The sequence below is a fragment of the Zalophus californianus genome, chromosome 1 (assembly GCF_009762305.2).
Source record: "Zalophus californianus isolate mZalCal1 chromosome 1, mZalCal1.pri.v2, whole genome shotgun sequence".
NCBI lineage: Eukaryota > Metazoa > Chordata > Mammalia > Carnivora > Otariidae > Zalophus > Zalophus californianus.
Window position 1 is genome coordinate 120073352 of NC_045595.1, and position 23615 is coordinate 120096966.

At 37.0% G+C, this 23615-nt stretch overlaps 1 protein-coding gene and 1 pseudogene across 2 annotated transcripts in view; both read right to left on the reverse strand.

Moving 5' to 3' along the window:
- Positions 1 to 8692: 8692 nt before the first annotated feature.
- Positions 8693 to 9188, reverse strand: LOC113917685 (annotated as a pseudogene).
- Positions 9189 to 14431: 5243 nt separating this feature from the next.
- The window catches only part of SERPINI2 (serpin family I member 2), a 30420-nt gene continuing 21236 nt past the window's right edge, over positions 14432 to 23615 (reverse strand). Inside the window, exons 6-8 of one of the 2 annotated variants that reach the window (XM_027585706.1) lie at positions 21606 to 21692; positions 18413 to 18502; positions 14432 to 14691 (exon numbers count right to left, since the gene is read on the reverse strand). In XM_027585706.1, coding sequence (XP_027441507.1) covers positions 14615 to 14691; positions 18413 to 18502; positions 21606 to 21692 — 254 coding nt within the window. In that variant the 3' untranslated portion in view covers positions 14432 to 14614. The remainder of the gene's footprint in view (positions 14692 to 18412; positions 18503 to 21605; positions 21693 to 23615) is intronic. The other variant, XM_027585707.1, reaches the window with a different exon arrangement.

The following is a 23615-nucleotide window of genomic DNA, read 5'->3' on the forward strand; positions in this document are numbered from 1 at the left end:
ACCCAAGTAATTGGCTGGGACACGGGGTAGAGTAACTAAGTTACCTAGAGATAAATAGAAGTATGTTAGATATATTTACATATCACATTTCCAGTGAAAGGCAGGGTTTGTCCAGTTTACAAGGCACTTCTCTGAGAGCTAACATAATTGGGCCAATCAGATTATTCTAAGCATTTGGAATTGGGATAAAATGATGGTAGCTTGGCTTGTAAACATGGGAAATTATGTGAGTCCTATTTAACCACATGCATGATACAGCAAAACCACTGATCTACAGGGACAAATGAGTTCATCAGGATCCCAGAGAGAAGCAAAGATGAGAAACCATAGTGTCTAAAAGGAAGGAAAATAATTTAATAATGTCCTGATGACTTGATGTTGGTCACTTCTAGGTTCTGGTCTCTCCTAAAAATTGTTTGCAGTTTTTCCCTTGCTAACCACAATATCCCTGTATTCTCAAATAAATCCTCTTTCCTGTTTCAGCATAGTGGGTTTCTATAGCAAAAGAACCTTGACTAAACATTACTTGAATTTCTCATTTACCCTGCAAAGAGCTCTGCAAACTGGGAAAATAGAAATGAGTTTCGCTTTTCTATTAATGCATGTTCTCTTCAAAACCATTTTCTATTTTATATTCTCTCAGGAGGGTGATATACACCTCCCCATACACATACCCACATAAACACACACACACACACACACACACACACACACACACACACACACACACACACACACACACACATTATCCATACACATGTATATATTTTTTTAAAATTTGCCTTGATTCTCTATGGCTATATTCTATGGCTAATTCTGCTCTATAGTCCATCTGTCCTGTTGTCATATAGAGGATTTTATAGCTATCCTGTTTCCTTTTCTGGTGTGAGAAAGATATTGGGGAGGTGCTGTTGCACTTGCAATAGTTCTCCACATTGCGCACATATCTCTGACTGTGATGTGTCTATTTCACAATGTCATATCCTCCTGCTTTACCAGACTCATGCTGCCACATCTCCCTCCCATTCATCATCTAGCGTTTTGTTTTGTTTTGTTTTTGCTTTCGTTTTTGGTAATGTTTAACTGTCTTATGCCATTATGGTCTATATGAATATATACTAAGGGTTCTCAAACTTTCTGGTCTGAAGCAATCATTCCACACTTAATCGTTTAGCAGACCAAAGAGCTAGATATTTGCCATATTAGGAAATAAAACTGAGCAATTAGAAATATTTATATTAATTCACTTTAAAATGGCAATAATACAATTATTACATGTTCACATAAATAATGTATTTTTATTTTAAAAACTATGTTTTCCAATTTGAAAAATAAATTGCAGACAAGAGTAGTATCTTTTTATATTTTTCATATTAATTTTATGTCTTGATTAATAGAAGATGAAAGAATCTTCTGTCTCTGCATTTGGTCTGTTGCAATGTCATACATGTTACAGCCTTGGGAAGCTCTGCTGTACACTCACGAGAGACTTAGCGTGAAATGGGCAAATAACTTTATGATATTATTATGAAAATAGTTTGACTTCATAGAGTCTCAGCCACTTGGTGAAGTACTGCCATGCACTACATAATTCCAACATTAACCTAACAATCAAGAAGTAAAAAAGTAAATATTTTAACAAAAAAAGATCTCTTTCCATTGTAGTGTTTAACTGAACCAACCAAAATTATATATTTAGGGCATCCTACACCAATAACTTCTGAAGGGGAAATCACATTCCTATTTTAACTTTGCTGATACATAAAATACTTCAGGGAAATTTAAATTGAATCTGAAAAAGTTTAAATATCAATCCCTATGGTGGATAGCTTTGTTAACTTTTCATTGTCATATGGGTAGAATGAATAAATTAGTAACTGAATTTACTTAAATGTCTTAGATGAATAGCATTATTTTTTCTTTTGAATGCCTACATATAGAAATGGACTATTTCATCATTTTTCAGTTTTGATATAGTTTTCTCTTAACCTACTGGCATAATAAGCATATAAATAAATACACTAGTCAAACTGAAATCCCAGAATTCTACAAATCTCTAAAAGGAAGAGAATGTATGATGAGAATGTATGCTGTTATTTGGTATATCTGAGAAAGCTCAAACACCCAACTTTTAAATTCTTTCTTCAATAATCTCTAGGTACTTTGATCAAATAAAATGTTCTCTCTTACAACCTTTTGAAAATGCACCAGAGCAGAACTCACTTAATCATATTCTGCCTATTCTTAAATGATTATTTCAATGTCACATTCAATATTTACAAAGATATCTAAAGTTTTCTCCTTGTTCTCCTCTCTAGGATGCACATGTATAACCCTTCAAGGTAATATAAAGGAAATCAAATTAAGAAGGAGGCTGCCTGGATTGCAGCAAATCATTGCACAAGGCCATAGGGCAAGGTATCTACACTTTCACTATTGAATTCTAGGTTTTTGCTTCTTTCTTCCAAGAAGTGATGGCAAGGTAGAGACAAGGTGAGAAAATGATATAAAACTAAATAAGTAAGTATTTATACTGACTTTAACAATCATCAGAAAAAGCAATTGGTCAGCAATTTCCAGAAGTTCTTTCAAAACTGAACTCTTTTATATACAAATCATATTCTTCACTTTCATGTTACCATTTTTTTGTATATAGCTGAATTTTCTGTCTTTAACTTCAAAAAGATCAATCTGACCTGCAAGTAATTTTATGGCTGCTAAAAATCTCAACTCTATTTTTTTAAAAAAGGGAAACAGATTTTTTTATAAAGATTTATTTATTTATTTTAGAGAGAGAGAGAATGAGCAGGGGAGGGGCAGAGGGAGAGGGAGGTAACAAGACTCCCAGCTGAGTGGGGACCCCCATCCAAGGCTCAATCCTGGGACCGCTAGATCATGACCTGAGCTGAAACCAAGAGTCAGAAGCTTAACTGACTGAGCCACCCAGGCACACCTCAACTCTCTTTAAAGGCAGATGACAAAATCCAGAATCACAGCAACATACTAACAACAACAACGCCCAGCACCCAATCACAATGCTACACATTTTAAAAAGCAGAAATGTGATCCATAAATAAAAGGAAAATCAATCAATTGAAAAACAGACTCCAAAATAACAGTGATTATAGATTTAGCTGACAAGGACTTAAAATAGCTATTATAAATATATTCAAGAATTTAAATTAATATATTAAGAATTAAACCTAAATAAAATTTGGAGAAAAATGGAAGACTTTTTAAAAATGAATCTTCTACTGCTAAAAAATATAATAACTAAAATGAAAATTTTACTGGATGGAATGCAATGAATTAGACCCTGCAGAAGAAACGATTAAAGAACTCAAAGACATTACAATGGAAACAATGCAAACCAATGCATACAGAAAAACATGAACAATGCTGTGGTGTCCTGTGGAATGATGTGATGCAGTCTACCATACCCTTAATTCAAGTCCAGAGGAAGTGGGGAGAGGAAAGAAAAATGTTCTGAAGAATAATGGCCAAAAATGTCCAAATCCGATATTAACTCTTAGCCCATTGGTCCAATAAGGACAACAACCCCCAGCAGGATAAACACAGTGAAAATAACATCACAGCACATTATAATCAAATTGCTGAAAAGCAGGTAGAGAACAGGGTCACATTACCTAGAGAAGACACCTTGACTGCAGATTTCCCAGCTTCCAGAACTGCGAGAATTAAGTGTGTTTCACTCACCCAATCTCTGATATTGTGTTGTAGCAGCCCAAGCTAAGACACAACACTATAGGCATAGAGCCATGGAACCCTTATTTCAGCCATGGATTGACAACCTCCAAACTTCTTTTACTTGACAGAGAAATAAACTTTTGTCATTTCTTAAGCCACTTTTTCTTCGTCACTGTTATAGTTAAAACATGCCCTACTTTATTCAATTATCTACAACTCTGGGACCTCATATAGACTGATAAGGCAAACATATATCTGAATTGGTGGTTCTAACAAAGTTCTTTATTTATTTCAATTCGATGACTCCTCATTGAGTAACTGCCAGGATGCAGCTGAGTCCTAGTTCCTATGGGAAACATAAAGATGAATAAGACTTCATTATGGTGCAATTAAAAATACACAACTCTTCCTGGGCCCACTGTTACATGAGTAGCTCAAACAAAGAATTATTATGATATAGGGGGAGAGTGTTGGTGGAAGGAAGTAGCAATTGAGAGAAACTTGGATGACATTTTTAGAAAGGAAATATTTGAACTAGGTCTTGAAGCAAAATCAGAGCTTTGACATCCTTGTGTTGTCCCTAATCTTAAGAGAAAAAGGTTTCAGGTTTTCACCATTGAGTATGATGTTAGCTGTGGGCTCATCATATATGGCCTTTATAATGTTAAGGTACATTCCTTCTACTTATAATTTGCCAAGAATTTTTATCATGAAAGGATGTTGAAATCTGTTAGATGCTTTTTCTGCATCTATTGAGATCATATGATTTTTTCTTAAGGTAGACTCCATACCCAGCATGGATCCCAACACAGGGCTTGAACTCACGACCCTGAGATCAAGACCTGAGCTAAGATCAAGAGTTGGATGCTTAACCAACTGAGCCACCCAGGCACACTGAGATCATATGATTTTTATCCTTCATTCTGTAATATCATATATCATGTTTGCTGATTTGTATATATTGTATATATCGAACCATATATTGATAAATCCCACTTGATTATGGTGTATGATCCTTTTAATGTGTTACTGAATTTGGTTTGCTAATACTTGGCAAAGCATTTTTGTGTTTTTATTCATCAAGGTTATTGGCCTGTAATTTCCTTTTCTTGCAGGTCCCTGTCTGGCTTTGGTCTGAGGGTAATACTGCTTCAAAAAATGAGTTTGGAAGTGTTTTCTCCTTTTCAATTTTTTGTAAGAATTAGAGAAGGACTGGCATTAATTCTTATTTAAATGTTTAGATAGAATTCATTTGTGAAGCTATCTGGTCATGGGTTTTTCTTTGTTGGGAGTTTTTGATTCATGTCTCAATTTCCTTACTCACTATGGGTCTGTTCAGATTTTCTATTTCTTCATGGTTCCGTCTCAGTCAGTTGTATGTTTCTAGGTATTTATTAATTTTTCTGGATTATCAATATGATGGCTTATAACCGTTCATAGTAGTCTCTTATGGCCCTTTGTGTTTTTATAATATCAGATGTAATGTTTCCTCTGTCATCTATAATTTTATTTGAGTTCTTGCTCTTCTTTTCTTGTTTAGTCTAGCTAAAGGTTTATCATTTTGTTTATATTCAAAAACCCAATTCTTAGCTTACTGATCTTTTCTATTGTCTCTCTTATTCAACATAGTGCTGGAAGTCTTAGCCAGAGCAATTAGGCAAGAAAAAGAAATAAACCACCTGATAGGCTAGCAGAACCTTGGCTCAGGGCCTGATGGTCACTTTTTGATAATCAGACATCATTAGTCTTCTATCTCAGAATATATCTATAACTGTACTATTTCATATTAGTTGAAGGTCAGCTAGAGAGAAAAAATACTAATAAATTCTCTAATTCCTAAGCAGAATAGTAAAATTTATAAGCCTTAAGAAATTGAAGTAAAGTTGTATAATATGAAATCGAGAAATATTCACTACCTTCAGTTTGTATTTATCCTAGAGATACACGGTAGGGGTTGAACATGATGCTAAGTTATAACAAATATGTTTTGGTCATTTGACTAAGCAAAAATAAATAAAATCACTTTCTCGATCTTGTTTGATAAATTCATGCCACTTCTATTATTGAAACACATTTTAATTTTGTATAACCAGACAATAAACTATAAACCTTAGAACTCTGCAGACTTATTTAGATATTCTTATCTGACCATAATGCTAGTAAGAGGATTCATTTTCCAACAACCAAGGCCATTTCAGGTGTTTATGAATTTCTCTTGGGGGTTACAGGTACTGATAAATATAACCATTTTAAGGTACATATTGTAAATGATAGTATTTTTCCTGTTGGCATAAGACAACCACATTTTAGCGAATTCATATGTTAGTAAACCTAAGTTAAATAATGCCATATAAGATTTTCATTCTGTGGGCTGATAATGAATGTGTTTTACTGAAAGATGACAGAGCATTTTTATAATCCCTGCCATTGGCCCCATAATAAGGAGAGTGTTTTTCTCTTCATAATAAATTCCTCTCTCAGCACAAAAAAAAAAAAAAAAAAAAAAATTAGGGCTTTGACAGACATTTTGCAGGAGGGGAGAAAAGAACATTTCCAGGCAGAGGAAGCAGATTTAACAGTCACTCACCCAAAGTGAGAGATTAGAGATGTGCTATATAACCAAGCACCAATGAGTAAAGATTAATCTAGAAATGTGGGGTTAAATTATGGAAGACCCTGAATACTGGCTGCAGAGTTTTGCTTTTATTCTTCAGGCAATAAGGAGAAATCATCTTTATAATTCACTTACCTTTTTTATTTGGATTTTTAAAATTTATTTATTTATTTGAGAGAGAGAGGGTGGGAGCACAAAAGGAGAGGGAGCGAGAGAATCTCAAGCAGACTCCCTGCTAAGGGTGGAGCCCAACATGGAGCTTGATCCCAGGACCCTGAGATCTTGACCTGAGCTGAAATCAAGAGTCAGCTGCTTAACTGACTGAGCCACTCAGGTGGATTTTTTAAAGCCACGCTTTATTTGGATTTTTAATGTAATCTTTTCTCATTGGCTTCTTTCCTCATTGAATCTTGTATTTTGGTAGCTTCTTTATTATTTTATTGATTATCAGGTCATTCTGAGCATAGCAAAGGAACCTTCACAGAACAGAAGCAGTATGCCTTATTTCAGGGGTTCTTAGAGTAGAGTTCCCTGACTGGTATCATCATCACCTGGAAACTAAACTTGTTAGTATGCAAATACTCAGGACCCAACCAAGATCTACCAAAGCAGAAACTTTGGAGGTGGAACCCAGCAATCCTTTTTAACAAGCTTTCCAAGTGATTCTGATGCATGTCAAAGATGAGAATTATTGGCTTAGTGATTAAGAGGTGGGGTTGGAGTCAGAGAATCAGAGTTCAAATACCAGTTCTACCATTTATACCCTATGGGTGCCTTTGAGCAAAGTCCCTTCACCCTCTGGTTCCAGATTTCTTGTTTCATAAAGTGTGTGATAGAGATAGGGGGATAACATAAGATACTGTATATGCACTACATGGTGATAGTAAGATCTCTATAAATATAAATTGTTAATACAAAATAGGAACTTAATTGCCCCCAATTTTTCTCTGTATACTTTCATGGATACAAGAATATGAATAATGTGATACAAGTTATGACAAACCAAATAATTCAAAGTTAAAATGCATACATAACCCAAAAGAAAAATCTGTTGAGAAAAAAAATGCCTGTTGAGAACTGCACAGACCAGTTTTTCTTCTGTCATTTTCTGTGAAGCATTGAGCACATGCTTTTAAATATCATTAGCAATCGTATGCCCTCATCCCTTACACGTAGGTATAATTTTTATATCAGTCAGTAGTCTGTTTAGGACAAATCTTTAAAGATGATACCTTCAATCTTTACTCCTCCACCCCCCCCACCCCACACACAGAGTAACTAGAAGTTAAAGGCTGCTTTTTTTTATTATTGAAAGAAAGATTCTCAATCAAGACAGCCAACAAGACAGCTGTCTGGCAGCCAACAAAGCAATCCATTAGTGGGCTTTCTGAATTTTACATCCTTTACTCTCTTTTGGTGAAGATAGATTTTTCCCATGAAGCTGAGCAATTTGCATGGTAAAATGCACTGGAACATCAATCCTCAAGTTCTTTCACAGAATTAGGAAAACTGAAATAGCATACCAGCACTTTGCCTTACCAGGTGTCAGGCACTAGGATGAGAAAACATACACCACAGGTTAATACATGGAAAACATGCATAAAGAACATAGTTGTATTATTTTGCTGAGCACTCGCTCCCTAGTTCCTATGACCTAACACTATATGGTATATCTCTTGCTCCTAGTAGAGTCCATCATGGGAATCCCTGGTCAGTATTGGCAGCAGAGAATAAGATGGATGTGATCCACACAATCATTTGGAAACCCAGGCTGATGGGGCCTCTGCCATCTTCCAGATGCCTTATAAGGTTTCCGTGGTCACCCTTAATGTTGGTGTACAGCAACAGAGTGAACAAAAGAGAAAGAAAAGTAGACAAACGTGCCTCATAACCACTGCAGCCAGAAGTAACACATGGCATTTCTGCTCATATTCTATGTGGTGAGAACAGGCCAAGGAGTCCACCAAGTTCACGAGAGATGTGGATGTAGTCTCTGGCTGGGTGTTGGGTTGGTACGCACATGGTCTACTTTTGAAGTTATCGCAGGCAATGACTGTACCAACTATTTCCACAGCTTAACAAACTCTCCTGTCTTCCAGCCTGCTACATCTGTGTTGCTGTTGCTACTGCTCCCAGCTTCAAATTACACCACATATTTTGGGTTTTGCTATAGAAGCACCCCATTAAAAATATCAAGTTAACCTACTATTGTCACTAATGCCCCCTTAAATTTCAATGAAACTGTAACTCTTGCTCATGTCACAGTGCAATGCCAGTGGGTGTTCCTGGTGGCTTTGGCAGCAGAGAGGATCTGCGACACACGGGGACAGAGGCACCCAGGCTAACAGGGGCTCTGTCACTTTCTTTTCCTTTTTTTTTTTTTTTGTGGAACAAAAACCAAGTTTATTTGTTCATTTCTTGCACTTGAAGTATTCCTCAATGACATCCTTCGCCTGAGACTCTTTGCCATAGTCCTTAACCACCACACAACTGCAACCAATCATTTTATGGGGTTTTTCCCTCTCTGTCAATTTTACAGAGGCCTACCCATTCCCCTAGTTTCTTGTCGTCATCAACCTTGATTAGGTTGATTTGGTGTTCGGCACAAAGGGCCTCCACCAACTTGACATACATAGGCTTATCACAGTTGGATGCAAGCACACAAAGATGGGCCTGGCGCTTGTCTAAGGCTTTGGCAGCTTCGCGAATTCCACGTGCTAGGCCATCGTGGATGAGGGCAGTCTTCAGCACCTCTTGTAAAGCAGTATTAACATCCATTACACCTCCAGCAGCAATGCCTTCCTCGGCCATGGCGGTGGATTACGAGTGTAGCCGAATCTTGACTGCACGCGACCTTCCGCCTCCGTGCGACTCAGGGGCGGCAGGGAAAGAGCTCTGTCACTTTCTAAAGAGAGCTTCCAAGGTCAGTGCTTGACCTCTTCAGCATCGATGGCTCTGTGGTATGGGAGAGAGAGCAGTTCAAGAGGGACACTTGTTTCTTCATCATGTGGGCTCACAAGTGGCGCACTCACCTCCACTCCAACTCCGTGGATGAGAACTAATTGCCAGGCTCCACTCAGATAAATACAATGACAGATGAAATGACATCCCTAGCTAGGTCACCACTGCCCAGCAGCAGCTCTATCCTGAGGAAGCAATCGTCAAAAATCTTCATGACATAGAGGTATCTGCCACAAGAGTAAAATTATATATGTGTGTGTGTGTGTGTGTGTGTGTGTGTGTGTGTGTGTGTGTGTATATATATATATTCTGTTTTTAAAATTGAATCTCAGGGGCACCTGGGTGGCTCAGTCGGTTAAGCATCTGCCTTCGTCATGATTCCAGGGTCGTGGGATCGAGGCCCACATCGGGCTCCTTGCTCAGTGGGGGCCTGCTTCTCCCTCTCCCTCTGCCTGCCATTCTTCTTGCTTTCTCTCTGTCAAATAAATAAAATCTTTAAAAAAATATAATAGAAAAATTGAATCTCAAACCTATAAAAAGACAACTGTAAATACATTAAGGATAATGTAATAGACCAAGATCCAAGTGAGAGGCACATCCTGGAATTTTTGTTGGTTTTATGAAAACATACTGTTTATGGATAATGGTGACTCAAAAAACATTATTCCAGAAATGTGTCTTTGATGAGAAGTCCAAGATTTACAAACATAGGACTTTGGAATGGAGACTTAAAATAAGATTTGTTCAACCCTTCAGTGTACTAGTAAGGGCACTGAAGCCCCAGAGAATTGAGGTGACAAGCCAAATATATAATTTTAGACCGTGAAAAATGTCTCATCTTTCACTTTCTTTATACCATCAGGGTGGTCACTCGAGGCATCAAAAAGAGATAGAAAAGAAAAAAACAGATTTTGGCCTCTAGAACTTCAAGCTTGGTTTAGAGTTGATCACATAAGGAGCCAGGAAACACACACACACACACACACACACACACACACACACACACACACACACGAGAAATACAGGGGAAAAACAGATTATAGTATGCTAACTTTTCCACCCTATGCAGAGTCAGTCTCAGTATCCACACAGCTCAGAGGGCAGCCCCTCACTGGATGTGTCTCAATGGTGCAAGGCCTTCCTGTGAGAAAATATCTTACTTCCAGAAGTCCAAACCACTGACTTCTAAAGAAATCTGCCTAATTTTTCTGTGTCTTTCAAGATTTCCAAATCATTATTACCCAATTCAGGAAATTCTATAATCTCACCCCAAAAAAGAAATCTTAGGTCTTTGACCCTCTAGGTCCCACTGCCTGATGTAGCAGACTCTCTGCTCTAGAGTATGCCATGAATTATAATTGTGTGAAGTCAATAAACCCAATTCCAAAGTTTCCAAAAAATACTACTCCTTTGATGGCCATTTTATCTCAAGGAAGAAAAAAAATGTATATGTGATATGTATATGATGGATTAGATTTTTTCAAAGGATATTCATGTGACAATATTTTTATCCCACATAGATTATGTACTGTTGTGATCTTAAAGATTTCATATAGCCTAGCAAAGAAAATTATTTCATATTTATTTTATTTCATATCTTATTTTATATATGTTATAAATATATTCCAGAAATTTTTTTTTAAAGATTTTATTTATTTATTCATGAGAGACTGAGAGATAGAGGCAGAGGGAGAAGCAGGCTCCCATGGAGCAGGAAGCCTGATGCGGGACTCGATCCCAGGACCCTGGGATCATGACCTGAGCCGAAGGCAGATGCTTAACTATCTGAGCCACCCAGGTGCCCCATATTCCAGAAATTTTTAAACTTTGTGATATGGAGCTCTAGTAACTACTGAGTTAATTTCACTGAAGGTGAAGATTAAAGGTTTTAATCTTGAAAGTGCTTTGGCAGCTATGTTTCTTGAACAGGGGGAGGGGGATTTTCAGCTTGAACCCATACCAGAAAGCTACATTTTCTTCTTTTTTTTAAAAGGATTTTATTTATTTATTTGAGAGAGAGAAAGAGCATGAGCAGAGGGGGAGGGTTAGAGGGAGAGGGAGAATTAGATCCCTGCTGAGCAGGGAACCTGACACTGGGCTCCAACGGCTCCAGGATCATGACCAGAGCCACAGCAGATACTAAACCGACTGAGCCACCGGGGTTCCCCTGCCCTCTCTTCTATGAGGAGCTTAAACACTCTCCTTTTGCAAGGCAAGTAACACCTACCAGGTGCAGAGCATGACATCAGAGAAGAAAAACATGTGACAGTGAGAAGTCAGGCTCCATAGCAGGGAAACTGAAGCAGATGTTTAGCAGATCTTAGTGAAGAAAAGCAAATATATAAGGAACATATTATGAAAAAAACTACTTAAAGTGAAACTTGGGCAGTCTCCTTATTACACTGTCTCATTTATACAACCCTTCTTGGGATGCTTGGGTGGCTCAGGTGGTTAAGCATCTGCCTTCCGCTCAGGTCATGATCCCAGGGTCCTGGGATCGAGTCCCAAGTCAGGCTCCTTGCTCAGTGGGGAGTTTGCTTCTCCCTCTGCCTCTCCCCCCTGTGTGGGCTCTCTCTGTCTCTCTTGAATGAATGAATGAATAAATTAAATATTTTAAAAAAATATATAAAGCCCTTCTTAATTCCTTATCCTGTTTTATTTGTTCACTGGTTATTGTTCTTCTGCCACCAGTAAAATGACAGCTCCATGAAGGCAGAGACCCTGTCATATTTGTTCACTGCTATATCCCTGATCTCTACAGCAGTGCCTGGATCATGGTGGAAGCTCAATATTTGTGGAAAGAATAAATAAATCTCCAGAGCAAACTCACATGTTACACATGGAAGAGGATCCTAAGACTCAAGCAATCCAACGGAAACAGGAATTCGGAGAGACCTGAATAAAACTACTATCCTCTTAACAGCCTATTATTCCTCTTCTTCCTGAATTGAGGAAGCATATTTTTAAACCCGTTCCATGATGAGCAACAAACTTGTGGTATATCATTAACATATAGATTAGCATTTGCTGTGCTATAGCTAAGTAAGCTCAAGTTGACCGTCTAGAAAAATGAATATTGCTTTCAATTACGTTATGGTTTTAAGCAATCATAATTAATTATAAAGTTGTTTTCATAATGTCTTGGGTATTGTTCTAGGTTTTTCTGTAGACAGAAATCTAGACTTTGGAGACTAGACAGCACAATGTCTCAGGGGAAGACCTGCACTACTTTAAATGATTTACACAGGGGGGCGCCTGGGTGGCTCAGTCGGCTAAGCAGCCAACTCTTGATTTTGGCTCAGGTCATGATCTCAGGGTCCTAGGATCAAGCCTCGCATCAGGCTCCATGCTCAGTGGGAGTCTGCCTGAGGATTCTCTCTCTCCTTCTCCCTCTGCCCCTCCCCCGCTCTCTCTCTTTCTCTCTCTCTCAAAATAAATAAATAAATCCTAAAAAAAAAAATAAAGGATTTAAGTAGAAGGGATTATAACTCAGAGATTATGGTCACAGACTTCTCACTCAGATAGTCTTGGCTTCAAACTTGGAAATACTGTGAAGATCGCCATATTTACTTGCTATGTGTCCTTAACTAATTTATATGACATCTTTGAGCCTCCATTTTTTCATCTGGAAGGTGGGTAATATTATCCCACAGAGTTTTTAGTATGTTTAACATAATGTAGATAAAGTGCTTACTTCAGTGTGTGACACATAATTAGAGCTCAACAATGGGTAGCCATTATCATGAAATTCTCTGCGAAGACTTGCCAGACAAACCAACCAAAGGATACTCTACATCATTAACATGAAAACAGAAAAACTGTGAAACGTATTGTATCAAGTCATTGGAATGTAGTATTCTTTTGAATATTTGGATCTGACATTTCCGAGTATTCAGAGAAAGGGTTCTGCATTTAATCTTTACAGATTACAGTCTTGGCTCTAACACTTTCTTAGTCCAGTGTTATAAAATCTTGGAAGGTCAGCTTCCTAAATCACACTAATTGAGCTGTCACTTTCATGCATGGGAAAATGTTTAATAAACATATTATAAACATGTTATACATGTTTAAAGCATAAATCAGAAAATAGATATGTCCCAAAAGGTATTAAAACAATGGCAAATATTAAATGTTAATATATGGAGTTAAGATTAGGTTAAGATTTTTCCCTTTGCTCATTTGTTTTGTTTCTTAAATTCCACATATGAGTGAAATCATATGGTATTTCTTTTTCTCTGACTCATTTCACTTGGCATGATACTCTAGCTCTATTCATGTTGTAGCAAATGGCAAGACTTCATTCTCTTTATGGTTGAATAATATTTCACTGTATATATATATATTTCTCACATATATATGTGTATATTTATACAGTGAAATATTATATAATATATATCTTATATAATATATATTATATAAGATATATATAAGATATATATTATATATATATATCTCACATATATATGTGTATATATATACAGTGAAATATTATTATATAATATATATATTATATATATATCTCACATATATATATGTGAGATAGATATATATATCTATCTCACATCTTCTTTATCCATTCATCAAAAGAGAGAGAGAGAGACAAACCAAGAAGCAGACTCCTAACTATAGAAAACAAGCTGATGGTTACCAGAAGGGAAGTGGGTGGGGGGATGGGTGAAATAGGTGATGGGGATGAAGGAGGGCACGTGTCATGATGAGCACCAGGTGATGTATGGAAGTGCTGAATCACTATATTGTACACCTGAAATGAATATAACACTGTATGTTAACTAATAGGAATTAAAATAAAAACAAAACAAAAGATTAAGTTAAGATTAGTAAAATACTCAAAGCTCATCTACTGTCATGGATACTAGATCTCTCTATCTTAAGTGGCCCCCAGAGAGACACATACCACGCCCACTCTGTCTCTTGACCTTACTTCTGCGTGGTCTGGATAATGCTGCTATGCCTGGGGGTCAGATGGCCCAGTTTTTTAGGAATACAGACACTTTGATATCTAAGATAGAAATTTGGTGTCAAAATATCTTAGACAAGATTGTTCTAACATATTAATAGTAATATTTTATGTAAGTTCACTGCTTTTGATTCATATAGACTATATAAAATATAAGGACCAGAAACAATAATGAATAAATTCATTTATTAATAATTTCACTTATTCATTAATACAGGTCTATATCAGTACAGATTAATACAGGTACAGTTAAAACAGAAAAAGATGTGTAGAAAATACTTGCACGATGATGCTATTTTGCCCATCAACTATTTTTCAGGAATCATCTTATATTCTGAGGCTGTTCTTTTCAATCACAGTGAATCTAAATCTCTTCCCTTCATCTTTTGGGTGTCAGGATTTGTCACCCTTCCCATAAACAAAATTGATTCTAGGAAAAGAAAAAAAACACAACTAGGAATTTCTGGAGAAAAAAGTTGACAATAATTAGTCTTTCTGAATATTTTAAGAGCTCATTTAGTCTTTTTCTCCGTATAAGATAAACAGGCAACGTCTAACAGCAAAACCCTCTCCTTTGTCTAAAATACATAATTATATCATTATTAATCATTTTCTGGTAATTTATGAGGTAAATTAACACCGACAACAGCTTGTCATGGAAAATGCATTAGTCCTGTTTTTCATATAGGAAGGCAAAAATAAAGTGGCAGGGAGGTGTTCTTCTAAATATAGAGACTCGGGCAAACACAGCATAATGAAATGGTGATGAACTTGGTGGAGTTATAAATTTAAGGTATCAGCAGTCATTGTTTTATGCCTGTAACATAAGCCCTTAGGGTTAAAGTAGCAGCTTCTCAGATGTCCTCTCTGAGCTCTGAAGCAAAGCTTACAGCAAAAGACAATATTTTCTATTGCTAGTGCTTTCCAAATCCTCACTGAGGTGATATTGTATACAGCAGAAATATAAACACCTGAATCCAGCCATTCTGTGTTTGCGAGTGAAAAGGAACTAACAACTAGAGGACAAAACAGAAATAAAGGATGTGTCAAAATCCATTCACCTTTCTTTTCAACTAGAGTAAGAGAAGTGGCTTGAATGGATCAATGCCAAGGGTTGCCTTGACTTTTACGTTCCTTACAGATATATGTAATAAATGTGAATTTCAAAAGTGATAAAATAAATTTTACATCGTTTTAAAGCTAATGAAAATTATACTGAAATGTACTTGTAATAATTATTAGAGTCCTTTTTCATTAACTCTTTACTGTTCGGCCCAGAGACAGATCGTCCTAGAAGAGCCAGTAACATGGAAATAGACATAATCTCCAGCAGATTTTTGCTTTTAATGATTATAATCAATAATATTTTGCCTCAAAAATCTCAGAATAACTTCAAGAAAAAGAAACCATATTCTCCTGTTTTTCAGGTAGATGGGGACCCACAAATAACTTTCCCAAGATGTATATTGCCTTTTGTCACAATAGGAATCAGTAATGACTGTTGTCTATTTATTATTCTATGGCATTAAAATGCTTATTGGAATTGTTTGGGAAAGTCTTTAAGTGACTTTTATGGAAACTGAACTCATAATTGAAGACAAGAGTTTAAAATTTTAAACACTCAGAAGTGTAAGACATCACACAAAAGCCATTTGTCCCCGTCTTTTCAATCTGTTTCTTTGACCAAGGAGTAGCACGTTTTGAATGGAGTCCTTATGCAGTCACCAATCTACTCTCCATTAAATTGGATGGATTAGTGAACTCTCCCTGGACATAACAGCAATGGATAGAGAGGTAGGCTGAAGCAGAAATCACTATTGTTTCCATTTTTCTCTACATTCCCCCTTCTCAAAGAGGTGTCCTCCATATTTAACCAATATATGTCTACAACTTTTACTTCCTAATATTAAAATACACTAGCATAACCAAAGCCAATAGCCTAGAAGAAAGATTTCTTAATGTATATCCTGCAGTCTGCTTCTTCTTTCAACCCAAAACCATAAAGAGTTTTAAACGCTGTTTGTTTTATTGTGTGTGCAGTACTGTCAGTTTCAGAATCATGATTCATTTTCTGAGAAATTGCACATTTCATATAGCATCTTTCACAATTTTGTTTGGAAGTCTCCAACACTGGCCTACCCCCTCAGCCTGAAAGTAGAAAAAAATGTTCTTCATTTCCTTAGAAGTTCAGCTTAGTAAGAGGTTTGGGTAAATATACTGAAATATAAAACTAACATGGTAGAAAAATACAAATAATGTTTGGATTTTGCCCAAGAGACTGTTTGACGAAAAGAAAATTTTAAATCTGATAAAAATTGATTATACTAAATCTAAAATCATTCACCCTCTTACTTCAGTAATGGTCAAATGAATATATTTTACGTAAAGCATTAAGCCACTTAGTTGTTTACTATGCTATGCTAAGGCACCATTTTCGTCAATCACAGTGATTTCCTCAGTTCATTTGTGAGAGAAAAATAAATAAACCACCCAATGTGTATCGTCTTAAGATAATGGCCCATTCTACATTTTATATGGCAACAACATACAGCCCCCGATAAATGAGTAGCCATTTGTTTTAAACAATACTTTAAGGGAGTAACCCTAGTTTAGAAAGTCTCATTACAATAAAGATCATGAGACAGTAGAAATTGTCATTAAGGTCTGATAGTTAAGCATTATCACAGATAAATAAATAAATGGATTATTTGGGGATTAGAATTTTCACTGCTGTTTAACTGGTAGCAATTACATGGCCTTGGTCATCAACTTGGTAAACAGAGTCAAACAACATTATTCTAAATGCCATTATTTCCTTGTGCATTGATGTCCAATGCAGCTTCATTTCTTTCAATTCTCCATACTTGATAATTACATACTAATTGTAAGAAATTAGAGTTATCCAAAGGTTAAGGATGCATAGATCAAATGACACACTCAGAATATCCTTTAACACTGGCACGTCCACCGTTGGAATTGAAGTTGTGTTAATGCAATCTCAGCATATCTAAAACTATCTCATTGTTTCCAAGATGTAACTTTCAGTAGGGTCACTCAGCACTGGTTTCATGGAGCCTTAAAACAGAGAGTGGTATATCCTTCAGGAGGCCAATAATATCAGCACCATTAGCTAATCTAACAGATTCAGATCTAAAATTAACTATGTCTCTTTTCCATGTAACCCAACTTATACAAACTTCTCCATTTTCCTTCCTTCCTTCATGTATTTAATCATTCCCTCATTCATAATTATTGATTTATTCATAATGATCAGTACGTGCCAGGCATGGTTTTACAGCCTTCATATATTCTTTTAACTCTGAGAGATTAGTACTAATACTATGTTTAAATAGGAGGTGGAGAAAATAGGGCTTAGAAAATATCATTGACTTGTCTTACAACCATTAGTTAACAGAGCTGGGACTTGAGCCAAGTCTAACACCCAAGTTCACACTGTCAGTCTCTAGGGATGCTGATATTGTGTGCAGAGCACATGGCCAAATACTCCACATGTTGCCTTTGTGTCAGATGCAGTCCAATCCACACCCACCTTTTGTAGCTAACTGCATCATCTTTCATCAACTGCCCACACTGGAGATTTGTAATTATATTTGACCTCTCCCTCCCACTCAGAGAATATAGCTAGTCACTTGTTCTTTTGGAATCTACCTCTGAAACCTTCACAACTGTGCAACTCCCCATTTCTATTCCTCTTGCAGCACCATGGAGAGTTGACTTCTGAAACAAACAGGTGCTATTTCCACTCCGCCACTCTCCAACCATATGACTTTAGACAAATTATATAACCTCTCTCTGAGCTTCTATGTTGTCATTGGTCAAATAGCTAACCTGTTGGAATGGTGTTAGCTTTAGAGATAGGTATTTAAAATCGCTAGCATATAATAATAACTGTGTTGGCAGCTATTACTACCACTGCCCTATTTTAGGCCCCTGTCACCTCTTAAAATACAATGCCTGGAATAAAAAGAGGCATACACTAAATAGCCCACTGAAAGAATAAATTGAAAAATGGAAACAGATTCAATACATTGAAAGGATAAATGGTCTCAGATATGTAGATTACAAATAGCAACTAGAACTAGGTCTGTTTGACTCAAGCAGTTCCCCCCAGAGAATACTAGAAAAGATACCTGTTGGGTTATTCTTCACAATAAACAGAAATGGATGATTTGCTATAAATTTGTTTTGAGCCAGACTCATGATCACAGGAATGTGCATGCCTATGAAATAGAGACAATACTTATTTAGATGTGCACATTAAAGGATGAAAAAAGAAAATATATCCACAATACTTTTTGTAGACAGGAAAAGTCATTTCATTTGATGAGTTAACATGGAGAAAAATAATCATTTTCCAAAATACAGAGATATCTGGAATAAATTTAAAATCAAAGAGCAGAAGAATAAATAGTGGATTGTTCAAGGAATAATTCTAACTTCACATTTACGTTCAATGAAGAAGAAAGTCAGATACTAGATTCAATTTAGTGAAAGCAGTCGAAAAAGTTCTTCTTTTAAACAGTAATTTTCTGCTTACTTTTTATTTACTTTATATGATTTATTCCTATAATATTTCAACTCTTAATTCCATCCAGATATGTTTGCATTTCATTTCTATTCTCTGGGCTTGTGGTAATCACATCTGAGTTCAAATTTATTTTTTTTAACTTTTCCAAAATTATGCTGTGGGCTCAGAACTTTTAGGATTTGTGCTGTGAATGATTATGGGATTTTTATTATGTGGTTAGAAGAAGAGATTTGTTGCCTTAATAATTATTTACTATAATAATTTATATCATGTGGCTCCATTGTAGAACTTGCCAACATTTAAGAGTGGATAAACTTAAATGGCTGAGTTTTTTTTTTCTTTTTAAATTAAATATTTCTACACTCAATTCAGATGTTTCCTTTACCAATAATGCAATGATTTTGTACAATTTTTTTCAGACTCATGAAAAATCATTTTAAAAAATGCAACAGGAGTGATCAAAACTGAAGAATAATGGTAGAGAAGGAAAAATATTCTCTACACTCTTTGTTTGTGACTGGGGTATGCAAATTAAACTGACAAAAGCTAGATTAACAGAAGAAATGGTTTATTCTATATCCCCAAAGGAACTTCACAGAAAAGAAGTAAATATCCCCCCGCCCCCGCCTCCCGGCAAAATGTTAGGCTTGAGAGCTTATCTACCTTTTTAACAAAGGGTAGTAAATTGTGGAGAAGTGACTAGACCAAAAAAGGGGCAATAAATTGTGGGAAGGTAAATATATGGGAAAAATTAATAGTATAAGAGGGTTATTTAGTAAGGTTTGTTATGTAGACTCATTTCAGTGCCAACTTTCATCTCTTGTGATAAAGGTTATTCTCTTTCTGATACGCAAGAGAGGAGGAGAGACACCTTCACAAGGGAAATTTATGCCCTGCTTTTAGGCAGATTGTGGGAGAGTAGAGAGCTCTTATTTTTTTCCTGTGCTGTTTCTCCATCTTTTTCAGCTCACAACAACGCTTCGGACAAAGTGGCTTATCTGGGGGTGACATATTCTGATCGCTTTCAGAATCAAGCATAACCTTAGTAATATAAAATGCATGGCACTCTCCTACCTGCAATATCAGGGCTATGATGCCCAAATTACCAGTGAATAGAGACTTATATCTGAATTGGTGAGAGAATACAAAAAACCATAGTCAGTGTCATTCCCATTCTCACTTGGGTGAACACTTGAGATTTTTTTTATTCTTGAGCATCCACTGAGCAGATGCTGAAAGTCAAAATACTCACACTGAAAACTATTCTGATGTGTAACACATCAGGGTCACTGCTGTTCCCTTAATGATTATTAGCCCCTCTTAGAGAACTCTAGACTTAAATTAGAGGCAGTGGGTGATAGTCAAAAGAGCTCTGAACCTGAAGTCAGAGAACCTGATTAGAGTACAAACTCAGCTGTCAATTAATAGTATGACCGTAGGCAAACCACTTCATGTCGTGGGCCTCTTTCTTCACCAATATAATGAGAGAATCAGACGATGATCTGTAAAGACTCTTATGTAAAAGCAGCTGGAAAACTTGTCTACATAGACCAACAACTTCATCCAATGCAACTTTTTTGTTTCTCCAAGATTGAAATAGCCCATGCTCTCCAATCTAAGGTCCTTGAGCACAGTAACGCCAAGTCCTTTGGGAGATGACAGAACAGTAGCGGGAGTCCAGTGTGACCCACCCACGTGTCAAAATCCATTGACACTACATAGTATTACAAATTAACCGAGAAATTAACAACACGGATATACATTTATAGAAATTTATCAATAAGACCATTTAAAGGTGCATATCTTTTACATATTGGCTAAAATCACAAGAGTCTAAAGAATTAAAATAGACTTATGAGACATTCATTAAAGTTGCTTTTACATTTCTAATTAAATTTCCTCCAATTATTTTTTGAGGATTACTTGTATGCAGCATAGATACTATTCAAAATGCCATTTATTCAAGGAAATCTATCATAAAGGAGTGGATCGCTAACTGTGAAATTGTGCACAAATCACCTAGGAACCTTGGAAAAAACAGATTCTGATTAAGTAGGTCCGGTGTTGGGTCTGAGGGTTGGCATTTCTAAGAAGCTTCCAAGTGATGTTGCTGCCACGTCTACACACTATATTTGACTTGCAGTAGTGAGGACGGGCCGCAAGCCACCGCAGAGCCCTAGTTCTCGACCTTGGACGTACATGGAAATCACTTAGGGAAATGTAAGAAAATGCTAGAGTCTGGATTTCACCTCCAGAGATACTAATTTAATTAATTTACTAATTTAATTTTGGGGGATAGACTGTGCATAGGATTTTAAAAAGCTTTCCAGGTGATTCTAATGGGCAGCTAACTTTGAGAGCCACTGGTGTATAGATAATGACAAAAACCGTATTAGAAAAGTAGGGGCCTACCTGGTGTAATAAAAGAAGGAAATTAATACAATTACCTAAGAGTAAGCATTCCTGAATAATAATGATTTCATGTTTGAACAGGAAGTTTCCTCCACAGGTCCTATCTCCTGATTGGCAGGTAAAATGCAATTTACAAATAAGGCAATATTAGTAGGTAAGCCTCAAGTCCTAATCAAATCCCTTCCCTGGCTTTTTTTATTAAGCAGCACCTGCAGAGATGCAAAAATAGCTTATACAATCAATTTCTCTTTTCTTCCTACAGTGTAGTGGACAGTAGGAAGGAAACAGGAGGTCAGAGTCATGCAGAAATGCCGATGCCCTAACGCTGCACATTTCCACCCCCAGTCTTTCCTCTTGGCTGGTTGTGAAACCATTTGTCCTACCAGTCGATGTTGCGGCTTCACTGCCGTCTTCATTTATCTCAAAAAAAACATGTTGCATGACTTGGGAAACAAACACTTCAGCTGAATCTGTTGGAAAATAGGAAAGTGTATTTAAGGATTAGAACTCAGAGCCATTACTTATTAGGTCCCAGGTTAATTACATTTTCAAGTGAACAAAGAAATTTCTAGGAAAAAAACAGTAACAAATTCTTCCCAAGTTAGTTAATTTGCTAGAGATGGAAGGTAGTTTAGCTCTTGCAGAAATGATACAGAGACCCAGAGAGAGAGATCAAGTTTAGCCCAGATACAAAAGCAAAGATAGAAGGGGATAAGCCTCAAATCAGGTATCCCACTAAGTGAAATATTTGTATGAACAGAAGGTTTTGCCCCGCTTCGCCATGGTCTACAGACAAGATGAAAAAGGCTTTACAGATTTGAATTAATCCCACCCTATGTATTCAACCTCAAAGCCAACTTGCCTTTTGAATTCTGTATTAAGTTTTGATCTGACTTTAAAACAAAATTTACTTTTTTTCAAGACTGGTGAGGCTATGAAAGTCTAAAGAGCTTTTGTGTCATCTGTTACCAAATCACTTCAGAGCTATGCTTTAAAATGTGTCAAATTCCTCATGTCAGATAGTGTCTTACAACATTCTGTTCCAGTGTGGATACAAGCTGAGAGAACATGCTCCTCTTCTCCCCTTGGTGGAACTGCTGTATGTGTGAAGCGTTTCTGATCTTGTGACCTGCGGGGATAGTCTCCTTGAGAAGGGGAAAGTGAAGCCAGGAGTTCAGAAGCCATCAGCCACTCCCGCTGTGTCAGGACCACTCAGATCTGACAGTGTGCCTCAAAGAGACAATAAAGACATGCTCACGGGTTCAGTGGTGGCCAGAAAGTGGAGGAAGGACGATGGGCCTGGAAACTTGAAGAGAAAGAATAAAAAAGAGCTTTGTTTCTCTTGGGAGAGAAAGCTGATGGGACCAGGCAGACTCCACCAAAACCACCAGATTTACAAGGATTCGGGAAGAAATTCCTTACAATAGAGGGGAACCAGCTCTGGCACCTCACAGAGAAGTAAAGCCCCTCAGGCAAGAGAAAGAGAACTCTCCAAAGGGATATTTGCATAAAAAACGGCTTCCTGGGGCGCCTGGGTGGCTCAGTCGTTAAGCGTCGGCCTGTCTGCCTTCCGCTCAGGCCTGGGATCAAGCTCCACATCGGGCTCTCTGCTCAGCAGGAAGCCTGCTTCTCCTCTCACTCCCCCTGCTTGTGTTCCCTCTCTCGCTGTGTCTCTCTCTGCCAGATAAATAAATAAAATCTTTAAAAAAAATGGCTTCCTAAAAATAAACTCCAAATTGCTTGTGATCACTTTATCTGGGCCCCCGAATACCTCTTATCGTCATCTGCTACCTTCCTCTCCTCATCCAGTAGCTCCAGCTTAAGGTCAAGTATCAAGGCCTTAGCCCTAACTCTCCTTCTGCTTAAAACCCTCTTCCCCAGAACTTTCCCTGACTGGCTCCATTGTTCTTTAGGTCCCAACAAAAATGTTAACTTCCCAACCCAGTCTTCAAATTCTGCCTGTATCTGACCTAATCACCATTTATTCCATGATGCTGTTTTAGTTCACTTACAGCATCCATCACCTCTGCATTTAATTAACTAATTGCTTATTAATTATTCATCAGCAGATGTAAACTTCACTAGAAGCAGAACTTTTGTCCATTTTATGCATCCCTACAAAACTGCCTGGCATGTAGTTGGCTTCCAATAAATATTTGTCAAACAAATAAATCATGGATATGAATATGTCCAGCGACAGAAACAAATAAGATGGAGAAAAGGGAGAAGAGGTATGTGTGTGGAGAAGATGCCCCCTCTTCTCCACACACATACAAGAGAATGGTGTGCTACAGGATCAGGCAAGTAAGCATGTTCTTTCCCGAGGACTGCGCGAATAAGACAGGATTCACATATGGAGCCCAGAGTAGCTGACCTAGAGACCCATACCAAGC